The following is an 11,983-nucleotide window of genomic DNA, read 5'->3' on the forward strand; positions in this document are numbered from 1 at the left end:
AAAAAAAAAAAAAAAAATATATATATATATATATATATATATATATATATATATATATATATATATATATATATATATATATATATATATGCTTAAGGAAAATGGCCATATATGGTTAAAAATTTAGATAGTTGCTCTCTGTACATGGTATATCAGTGACTCAGTAGCAAACTGCACTTGATGATGTTTCTCATCCAGCACATTTACAATGGCATTTAGCTGTGAGGAATCGTGTAAACTTTTTCGTTATTCCTTTATTTGGAATTTATGGCAGTAAATTCACATAGGACCAAGCCTATGTTGTTGAATACGTTGTCAGTATCTACTGTCAACTACATAGGTTAACATGTTCCTAAGCTGTTTTTTCTATAATTAACGTTTGCTCTTCAAATTCTCCATCACATTATCACCGAGTGACAGCAGAACAGGTGCTAGGCGCTTGCAAGTAAATGATCACATGGCTGAAACAGAATAAATGCACCATAAGGGTAATGCAAGATGCTTCACTGTAATTTAAATCACATTATCCCTCTAAATCTGCAGACGATAATCCTTTGCTATATCTTATCTTACCTTCTACTATCAGCCAGGCATTGCAGGACTTGATTCCAACCACAGCAGCATATATGCCGTTATCCACCTTCATGCAGTCCTTCACCACCAGTCTGTGGATCAGCATGTCCTCAGACACTGTAATGTCATACTTTTCCCCCTGAACCAACGGGGTGCTTTTTCCCATCCAGGTGATCTTTGGTATTGGGGCAGAAAGGACACACTCAAAGACTGCATCCTCTCTTTCAACAGCTTTTACTTCCTGTAGCTTCACCAAGAACTCCACCATTGGAACTGTAACACGAAACAGTGGGTTGGAAAGTAATGAATAGGGTTTTTTTTTCCAGTTTTATATTAGATTTGTGTAGAACATAAGAAATTACCTGGTTTATTCAGATTTTTTTAGTCTAAATAAATTGAACCATGAAATACTTATAATGGATTATAATAGCCAGCCAACCGATGTTAATGTAAGTGTGTAAATCATTCTCCAGTGAGTCTTACTTTTAAAATCTGTAGAGAAGACATTGACTCCTTCTACATCTACTTGGTAGAGCCCAGCGTCGTCTGCAGACAGACCATTTACACTGAAGACGAACCTTCTGCCCGTTTGACGCAAACTGTGCTTCTCGTCTGCATCCACGCTAAACGGGACCATTACACCATCCTGAAGCATCAATTGAATCAAAAAGATTGTTAACTTCCTATTAACCCTCCTATTATGTTTGAGGTCAATTTGACCCAATTCTCAATGTTTAACACCTTAAAATAAGAAGTAAATATCATTTAATTTACTTTATATTTAGCGACTTTGCTAGTTGAAACATAAAATGTTTTCAGTGTCCTGTACACATTTTTTCTATGTAAAAAAAAAAAATAATAATAAAAAAACAAAAAAAATACATTAATGGCTATTTAACTAGTCAACAAGCAAATATAGCATGTGTCATGAAATTTTGTAAAAATGCAATATTACATAATAATTTTCTCTAGGTTACAATAGCTGGGGTCAACTTGAGCCCAAACATAAAAGATGTCAGTAAATTTGAAGATAACAGGAGGATTAAAATAGCAATAATAATAATAGTAATAATCTTACCTTATAAAGAAATATTTTGGCGTTGGGATCCTTGAGGTCCATCTCAAATTCGAATTGTGCAGATCCAGTGTTTTTGATCTCAATGTGTCTCAGGTTGCCCAGATATTCCACATACTGTAGGAGAAAGACGGAAAGAGGGTTTAGACTGGAGTACATGGATGCAGTAGTGGATCAGTGGTTAGATCACCGGGTTATTGATGACATCATGGTTGTGGGTTTAATACCAGAATTTGGTGAGCAGCCACTGTTGGGCCCTTGAGCAAAGTCCGTAACCCTTGCAGCTCCCCAGGTGCCACAGCGATGGCTGCCAACCACTCTAGCTACTATATGTGGGCTCACTGTGGCTGTGCAGTTAATTGTATTTTTTATTGTGATTTATTGTGAGTTTTTTTTTTTTTTCAACACATTGAAAGAGCTGCAATATCATTGTGAATATCAGCAAACTTAAACTGCATGTTCAGCTTACAGCAACAGGTTGCCCTCCTCATGCTGCAAACTGTGCTCACGTGACTAGGCTGGAGGCAGAGCGAGGTAGAGTGCGGTAGAGCAAGATGAAGGCCATTTTATGTTTCTGCATTGAGTCTATGCTGTAGCCTCACTGCATGGATTAAAGGTGGAGGCCACAAGAATTAAATAATGTGTCCAGCACAAGTGTAGTGAATATGGCTGTGAGTATGTTTGGTGGTAAGATTAATACTTTACTACAGTACACAGAACAATGTGATTGTTCACTGTTATCGTTCTCAAGCCATGGTGAAATAATCTGACTCTGTCATGCAGATTTCTCCTGTATAACATCTGAAGAATTTGACTGTTTCTCTCTCAGGAAGCCACTCAGGTGCTTGTGCAGTCTCTTTCTCTCTAGTAATCTCCGGACTTGACTACTGCGACTCTCTACTGGCTGGTCCTTCACTGCGAGCCACCAGAACCCTGCAACTAGTTTATAATGAGACAGAACAAATCGTCTTCAATTGTTCGAAGTTCAGTCATGTGACTCCTGCTGGATTCCCTCCACTGGCTTCCTGTTGCCACCCACATCAAATTCAAAACCCTGACGCTGGCCTGCAAAGCCAAAAATGGACCAGCTCCTTCCTACTTGATGGCAAAGATGGTAAAAGCCAGATCTGAACCAACCAAAAGCTCTTAGAGCTTACAGTATGGCTTGGCTCGACTCGCCATTCCTCAAAACCAACAGAAATCAACAAACATCTTGACTCTTCTCTGTGCTGGAGAACCAAGGTGGTGAAACGAACTCTCATTGGGTCTTCAAACGCCGACTGAAGACTCATCTTTTCATAGATTTCTTAAACCAACCTTAACAACAAAAACAAATCTCCTAGGCTTCTAAGCATTATAAAAGCTTGGTGTATCTCTTGATCATAGTCTCTACAAAATAGCTATGGGTATTTTAAAGTAAACAACGAAGCACTGATGTAAGTCGCTCTGGAAAAGGACGTCTGCTAAATACCTTAAATGTAAATGTAAATCTCTCTTGGTTGTGATGTGTGGTTACCTGTGCCTGCTGCTCTTCTATTTCTCTTTTCTTCTCGTTCAGTTTTTTCAGCATCCAGCGAAAGTCTGTCACTCCATATTCTGCACAGATCTTTTCATAATCCTTCTTATCAGCACTTAGCAACAGCTCCCAGAATCTTTCATCCACTTCTCCCTCTTTTCTCTCTTCTTTTGGACGATCAGCTCTATAATGAGACCAGGAGACAAAACAAATCTGACTCAACTTTTTGACCTGGTCAGATTCTGATCTTTGGATCATTTTTGTTAGTATTATTTAATTTTAAATATTTATTTCAAATTTTCTCCCATTTTTTTGTCCCACAGATTCAGCTTCTACTCAGCTGTATATCCCCAATCACTGGTGATGCTCAAACACAAGTATGGTGAAGACTAACACATTCCTCCACTGACATGTGTTTGAACTTCTGCTGATGCAGCATTGCTGAGTAGCATCGCAGCATGCTCGGAGGAAATTGCAGCGATGTGGTTCCGATACATCAGCTCACAGACGCCTTGTGCTGATCAACATCACCCTTTGGAGTGATGAGGGAAAAGAGCACCATCTACCCACCCAGAGAGAGCAAGGCCAGCTGTGCTTTCTCAGGGCTCTGGCAGCTAATGGCAAGCTGCATGACCGGGATTTGAACAAATATGTTAGTATTATAATGTAGTTTAATATGTAGGCATGGCATTTCTGGTTAGGGTTTTGTCTTACCGAGTTTTCAGAGACTTTTTGAAATCTTGTGGTTGTTCACGTTGAGCTAGATGAAGAGATCGTGGAGGGTTCAGAAAGAGAGTTTTTTAGGTTTTTAGAAAAATGATTTTTTATGAAATTTTAAACATGTATGCGGACCAACCTGTTCGTGCCTCTTGCAATGCTTTGCTCTTCTTGAACCCAACTGTAAGGTAGAGAAACTATATTATCTCTTCAAGAACAGTAGTAAAAGACAATAAAACTCTTCACTCTCATTCATCATCATTCCATGACACATCATTACGGTCATATAATGTTATTCAGAAGGAAACATGGGACAGTTACTAGTTTTATGGTAACCATGGTAAAATTAACAATTATCAGTGCTGTCTTAAAATCACACCATATTCCCAACATAGTGCTGTACTTTCAAATCAAATGTAAATATCATTTAAACAGCAATTTTCTGACCTGTTGCTGAATTTAAATGAGGTTTGGTTTGCGTTGTCATGCTTTGTTTTGGTTTGGGTCTTGGTACGCACAATTTATAGGGAAGAGGGAAATGTAGAGAATAAAGCGATAAAACTTTGGCTGTGTTTCTGAAGCCCATATGCAGGTTTAACTTACTATATATTAACTTACTAATAATATCCGACATATTCTAATGTCTTACTCTACCATATTCCCTATTTTTTTATGGAAAGTAACCAAAACCAGCCCAGATAAAAGCAAATGGCAGAACTAATTGAATAAAACAAGTGTAAGCATCATAATAAATGTGAAATCAGCATTAAAACTATCAGAGTTTCTGATAAAAATGCATGTGCATATGAGTCTTTCTATATGCAGTGTCATACAATTTGAATGGCCTGGTCATTAAAGACAACAGGGGAAATAAGAGGGGGCTTCTTCCTAAAATCAATGATCTTTTCCTTTCTTTTTCTTACATTTATATAAAAAAGGAGCATTTGCACCTTTTCCCAAATTCATGATACATCATCACTGAATCATCTGCAAAGTTAATGATATGCCTGCCTTAATAAGGACAGTGATTTGTTTACATAAAGCTAATAAAGTGGTAAAAAGACCCTGTTTGTATATAAAGCAAATAAAGTGGTAAAAAATACCCTGAAGGGAACCAGTAGAAGATATGTATTGAAAAAAAGTAATACATTTTTACAGTTTCATTGATTGAATTATATAAAAGTTTTCTTCCGGTTGCTGCATAGAAATAAGAACTGTTACGTCACTTTAAACATTACATTTCTGGACAAAAAGAAATCTCTTCAAACAATAAGAAACCAGAAACAAATGTACTCACTTTCAATAACATTCAGTGTTGCAGTGACAACAGCGCGTCCAAATTCATTCTCAGCAAAACACTTATAAGTGTCTGCCTGGTCTACAGAGACATTCGGCATCTAGTGAAGTAACAATTAAATAGTTTAAGATTAAAGCATTTAAGAACAATGTGAGATTTACATTTTAAAAGACAGAACTGAGTTATTTTAAGACAGTTATGCAAGCAAAAATACCTGTAACTGATGTTCTTCCAGGACTGGGTCATACGAAACGATATACCTTTCTGTATCAGACATGTCACCATTGTTTCGAGTCCATTTTACATCTGGTTTTGGATCTCCAGTGATGATGGCTTTAAAAAAAGCAAACTTTCCTTTTGAAAGAAAAAGAAGGATTACGAATCATTTCATGTTTTGTAGGACTTTAGACCATATAGACCATATAGATAGTCAATGTGAGACGTTGTCCTGAAACTGTACCTTCCTGTATAGTCAGGGCAATAGGTTTTCGTGTGAAGTCTGGATGGCTCTTTCCTGCAGGAACTTGCTCCACATACTGAGTAATCATCACTCCGGGAACACTGGATTTCTTTCTGATGGCCACTAAAGAAATTGAATAATGAAATGACAATCATGTGACTGTTGAAACGTAAAATATAGCTTCGCTGTCCAATGAAAAACACTTATCTCCATTTTTGTCGATTTTTAGTTTACTACATAATTTGAGCAGACAAACTGTCTCTTACACTGTGCAAAAAAATAATAATCTTGATGAACGGACCAATAGAAATACTTCAAAATGACCTGGAAGCAACTATTTTTACATTGACCTCAATTGAAAGTTTACAAGGTTTTTTTCTCTTCTGTAAAGTTGCTGTTTTGGAGATAAGTGTTTTTCATTGGACAGCGACGATAGATACCTTAAACATGTGTGAAACCTACCCTGTCCTGGAGCTCTGGGCTCCTCATCCTTTGACTTTGGAAACTTCATCTTGTCAGCAGAAGATCTTCAGATCTAAGGTCTTCACTCCTGTTGGTTTGTAGATTTGGTCAGGTTTTTTATAATAAAAATTATCTTAGTCTTAGTGAGTCTGAAATGGGCAATATCTATTGAGCTGCCCATACAGAAACAGTGTATGATATTCCATTGCATGGGATGAGTTGGGATGATAATGAGAAAAGCACACAGAAAAGCTGGAATCATGGTGGTGGTGGTGGTATGGAAAAGTTTGGGCACTCTTGATAATTTTCCTTTTAAAAACATTGATTGTTTAGATTACCAATTCCAGTTCTAGAGAAATTGCTGCTCTGAACAACCAATGAACAACCAAACTTTTTCATACCACTGTATATTATTTATTTAAACATTTATTCACAACCATGAGTGACCATACTACTGTTAAGTTTGGAAGCCACTGGGTAAGGATCATATCAGATTTTCCCAGCAACAGAGAGGATGGTCCATCTGGCTAAGGCATAATTCACGGGGCAGTGCGGATCAAGTTGTTGGCACAAGTGTCATTTACACCTCGCTGCAACCTCAGGATTTAAGCAATATGTCTGCAGCCGGAATGCAATGGTGACACATTTTGAGTAAACCGTGCACTTGCTGAAGTCTCTATTAGATGCAGTGACCCAATGAGAAAAAAAGAAAAAGAAAAGAAAGATGTGCTCTGCCTTTGTGTTAACCCTTAGAACCCTACAGACGAATTTTCCTTCCAAAAAATAGCATCTACATCCCAGTGCGGTAAAACATCTACAAGTAACCCATGGAGAAAAACACCTTAAAATGTGAGATCTCCTTCCCCAACCAATTTTATTTACCTTTAGTGCTTCAAACTTATTTATAAGATGTTTCAAACCAAATAATATCAGTAAATAAAGTGTGAAACTACCTGCTTTACTCAAACTAAAGCTAGGTATGGTGTGCGCACTACTTTATATAGTTTTCATTGTACTTGCACATTTTTACTCAATAGTTATTTCGCAAGAAACATTTATAATATTTATAATAATGACATAGGCTGCTCTGAGTGTCAGGTTTTTAGTATCTACATGTATCCTAGAGGTGTGATTATCAAGAAAAAAAAATCCGCCTGATGCTGTTTCTACATGTATTTTGTCAAAGTAATAATTAATAAACCATGTAATGAACTATCATCAATATTCTTATGCTCTAATCATTTTTGAAAAGATATCTTAGGTGTGAATGTATTTGATGTATATACTTTAAAAAATAAGTACAAAAAAAAAAAAAAAAAAAAAAAAACAGGTGCTTGGTAAAATTTTGACCAAAACATGCCCAGTTCCAGGAAAATATAACAATTCTGCCTCCTTTTACATTTTAAATGATTATATTTTTGAGCAGCCGTATGGCTTCTGGAGTAAAAGAGCTCAGGGCATGTGTCTGTCTGATATAATTACTGTGTTATAAGACCTGAAATAGGAACTGACAAAAACAATAAAAAAGGGTTAAGATGTGAATGGCAGTCAAACAGCGTTCGGTCACATGGTCAAGCCTCTTGCCAAACCATCATTTTGATCGTCAAATGACGTGTCGACGTTCTGCTCGGTTTGTTGCCGTGTAAGAATGTGTGGTTCAGTATGCTGTGAGACAGTCTATACGTAATGTGTTTTTGGGAGGCTGTATGAAACCAGAGCCAGTGCGAAACGACACGGGATTAGCAGTAGCAGCCGACACGTGATTGGTGCGCTGAGAGCGGTGTTTCTCTCCGAGCACCATGTGACTCGAGTGGTGCAGTGAAATTTGGATCACTTTTGCTGGTGTTAATTTTAAACAGCACTAAATGGAGGAATTCCTGTGATCACAGAATACCCCACATGCGCTCAGCAGGCTGAGTCAAATGGCCATGCCTGCTCTTGAATGGGATAGGTCACATACCTCATAAAACGCCTGACGCAAGCTCTCAAACTGCTTCTCGAGACCAGCAACTTTCCCTGTCCAAAAAAGAATTTAGGATGAATATTAGAGGTCAGCACTTGGGGTGTGCAATATAGGAACATAGAAACATGCACCATAACATAGCCATAAACGATAAGAACAAAATCTATATTGTGATAATTGTCTAAATGTGCAAGTTATGTACATACACTAAAGTTTCTGCACTAAAGTATTGTGGTACACTTTTTGTTAATTTATTTTTTATATATATATATCATTTATTAAATATATTTTATTTTTGTATTTTATACAAAATCACTGTTGATTTACAAAATGGACAAAAAATTACAGATTTTAAAATGTTATACTATACTTTTAACATGTATTTTGTTGCAGTAGTACATTCTTGAATTTAATTTAGTTAATTTAATTATTTCAATTTTTTTTAATACTGTTACTGCCCTAAAAATACCCATAAACAATAAATAAAAAATATACATATATTGTGATAATTGTAAAAAGAAAATCTGTTTGCAGGTTATGTGCATACACTAAAGTTTCTGCACTGAAGTTATGTGGTACATTACATAATATATATATTTTTTAACTTTTAATATTTTATACAAAATCACTGTTGATTTACAAAATAGGCAAAAAATTACAGATATGAAAATGTTATACTATGCTTTTAACATGTATTTTGTTGTAGTAGTACATTCTTGAATTTAATTTATTTACTTATTTTTAAATAATTTTCAAAATAATGTTATATTGTGATTTTTTTATATATATATTTCATTATATTATCTAATAGGACCTGGATTTGAGTTAACATGCAGAATTTATCTGGTTTTAAATACAGTTATATTAAAGCTTTAGTGGAGGAATAAGATGAGCTCATAGATAGCTCACTATACTATAAATTCAGTTACAAATTCATTCATTCTTACTAACTTTCACATAATGTGCAGGTGTAAAGGTGTAAGTATGCTCTCTAAAAAATAAAGACTAAATGATATTTTATTAATCTAAGGACCTATTTAGTATCATTTAAATCAATGAAGTCATTGTTTTTTTTTTAAGTGCACTATTTATAAAGAGTTTAAGAATTTGAATTTGAATTCTTGGAGAAGATGAACGAGAGCTGATGAAGTGTTGGAACGTGGAACATGTCCGTTCTGTATCTTTGTGAGATAATCTGTTCCTGTTCTTGTCCAGGATCTCCATATTGGTAGGAGATGAAATATGGTCATGCTTAGCAACAGAGATGGGTGATTTGATTTATAAATAAGCTCAAGAGGTGTGAGGACCTTCCTAAGAGCTCCTCAGATTTTACGACTTGAAGATTTCTCCTCGGCCGTGCCCAGCTCACCCTGTTTAGGCTCCCTGCTGTTTTACAGAGGGTAGTCTTACACGTTTGGACCTAAAGCGCATATTAACACGCTTTGCTTGGCTGTGAATTGTTTATACGAGTCAACGCATCATTATAATGGCTGGTGCACAATATGTTGCAGGGCACTATTTGGGGGTGTTGACAGTTTGTGTTATGTATGTGGTATTTATCTGTTTATCGCATATAGACTATATCTGTTTCTTATGGCTTCCTCTTTTTTTATTGTATGGAAGCACGCTTTCCATGTATATGTAAATATACATGCTTTCTATCTATTGATGCTAATTTGTTTATATTTATAAAAAATATATATATTGTATAGAACTTGAATCTTTACATTATAAAGTGGTCCAAATTATTTTGGACCAATATTCAACAGTTTAAGCTGCATTTTTTTCTGAGTTAGAGGATTTGCAGTGTAATCTAATACAGCATCCTGCAGTCAGTTGCTCTGCCCAATAAACATCTTTAGTTTATGTCACCCCAGTGTCCACATTACTCACATTTCCATTTCTGCAGCTGTAAAAGAACCGCAGTTTGAGATTAGAACAGCTCTAGAGCTTAATATGTCAATAATACTTTAATTACTGGGAATCTGTCAGGACCAGTTTATTACTGGAGCAACATCTCTGTTTCTTAAATTCCTCTCTCTGAATTTTACACTGTACCTGTAGTGCTCTCTATCAGCATGACTGATCTGTATATTTGTCTTATTTGATTTATCAATCATATACACGTAATTATTTGCTGATTTGCATTCTATGAGAATAATATTTTCATAACATATATAACTTATAAGCTATGAAGTTTTACAGTATGCAGTTAGATCATGTGCAAAAAGCCTGAATTCTCATTTATAGAGCAGATTCTAACCAACATCTGGCACAATGAGCAATAAATCATTAATACATTGAGTTTATCATTGGTCTACAGTTCCACACATTTTGGTTAGGACTTACTTTGTGCAATGTGTACACTGCTCTTTCCCTGGCTGTGTGCCTCCCAGCTCCCTCAGATCCTGCAATGTTGATTCTCCTACTTTTTTTCAGGGAAGGTGTAGATGCTGTCTGAGATGCTCTCTGCTTCTGACCTCCTTCTGCTCCTGCTGTGAGGATCTTGAAGAGATAGGCTTACGTCCAAGTCCAAGTTAAAGCCAAGAGCGTGAAGCCAGAGACCTTTGACTCCTCCCTCATCACTGAGGTTCAGGCTGTAAAATGCTGCAGAGAGGAGCTTATAATCTATGCCCTGTAAACCCCACCACTGGCATTCTATGAGAAGAGCATTCAGCTGAATGCAGAGAGCAGCATAGAGAGAACGGGGTCCTTAAAGCAACTCTACGAGTAGCAGCAGGGAAAACTGTCAGTAAGGAGAGAGAGGTAAGTGTGCATGGGTTTTAGAGGCTCTAAGAAAGTTAGCAAATGTTAAAAAATGGAGGTAATTATAAGCAGTAGAATAAAGTGAAGGGGGAAGGGGCAGGCTAATATTTCTAAAGCTTGTTATTGTGCCTGACAGATTGACTCGCTCATAAAGACTTTTTTTTTTCTTGGTCGTTTGAAAGCAGAAATACAGAATATAAGTCATCCATTATGTTCTGACTCTCTCTAAGTTCTCAATTATGGGCTCCCTGCTTTAAAGACATCCATTAATAATTTCTTTAATGATAGACTTAAGTAGATGTTGTTGCCACCTGCTGATATCCCTGATGCAATCTTTCATAAAGGAAATTGCCAATGAAATTTAACTGACCAGGGTGGATGACCTTGGTGCAGATGAGATTTGCGCAAAAGCATCACCATCCATATATGGAGAGTGTAACATACACTGCTTTACTGACACTAAGGTGAAGTATGGTTAATGCCAGAGAACATTCTTAACTGCGCTGGAAGCTGACGTTACACATGCTGATCATCCACTCATGTTATTTGACTCCAAGGAACTGATAGTGGAAAAATCTGACCAAAAATAACAAGGACGGAATGTTTAATATTTTAATACTTGGCCCCCGAAGGACAGAGTGATATTTGAGAAGCAACATTTAGAAATTTCTTTCTTATTACTTTTGCAAAATACACCGCCTGACCAAACAAAAAAAAAAAAGTTGGTCACTGTGGCATTGTTTTGATAAGCTTCTGCAATCTCACAAGATTTATTTCAATCCAGTGTTGCTGCATTAATTTTTCACCAAGATCTTGCAGCAGCATTGATGATGGTAGAGTCTGACCGCTGCACAAAGCAGCTCTTCTCCATCCAGCACATCCCAAAGATTCTCAATGAGGTTAAGTTCTGGACTCTGTGGTGAACTCTCTCAATCCATGTGTGAAAATGATGATCTCATGCTCTCCGAATCACTCTCACAATTCCAGCACCATGAATCCTGACATTGTTATCTTGGATTATGCCCGTGTCATCAGGGAAGAAAAAAATCCATTGATGGAATAACCTGGTCTACATTCAGTATATTCAGGTAGTCAGCTGACCTCATTCTTTCAGGACATACTGTTGCTGAACCTAAACCTGCAGACCAACTGCA

General features: G+C 36.6%; 1 protein-coding gene across 1 annotated transcript in view; it reads right to left on the reverse strand.

Moving 5' to 3' along the window:
* LOC103039209 (immunoglobulin-like and fibronectin type III domain-containing protein 1) overlaps positions 1 to 10,660 on the reverse strand; it is a 30,387-nt gene extending 19,727 nt beyond the window's left edge. The window contains exons 1-12 of the mRNA XM_022675667.2: positions 10,413 to 10,660; positions 8,061 to 8,116; positions 6,101 to 6,188; positions 5,639 to 5,761; positions 5,393 to 5,532; positions 5,179 to 5,278; positions 4,021 to 4,062; positions 3,879 to 3,924; positions 3,165 to 3,348; positions 1,652 to 1,765; positions 1,057 to 1,219; positions 574 to 846 (exon numbers count right to left, since the gene is read on the reverse strand). Coding sequence (XP_022531388.2) covers positions 574 to 846; positions 1,057 to 1,219; positions 1,652 to 1,765; positions 3,165 to 3,348; positions 3,879 to 3,924; positions 4,021 to 4,062; positions 5,179 to 5,278; positions 5,393 to 5,532; positions 5,639 to 5,761; positions 6,101 to 6,149 — 1,234 coding nt within the window. The 5' untranslated portion in view covers positions 6,150 to 6,188; positions 8,061 to 8,116; positions 10,413 to 10,660. The remainder of the gene's footprint in view (positions 1 to 573; positions 847 to 1,056; positions 1,220 to 1,651; positions 1,766 to 3,164; positions 3,349 to 3,878; positions 3,925 to 4,020; positions 4,063 to 5,178; positions 5,279 to 5,392; positions 5,533 to 5,638; positions 5,762 to 6,100; positions 6,189 to 8,060; positions 8,117 to 10,412) is intronic.
* Between the last annotated feature and the right edge of the window lie 1,323 nt (positions 10,661 to 11,983).

The sequence above is a fragment of the Astyanax mexicanus genome, chromosome 5 (genome assembly GCF_023375975.1).
Source record: "Astyanax mexicanus isolate ESR-SI-001 chromosome 5, AstMex3_surface, whole genome shotgun sequence".
Lineage (NCBI taxonomy): Eukaryota > Metazoa > Chordata > Actinopteri > Characiformes > Acestrorhamphidae > Astyanax > Astyanax mexicanus.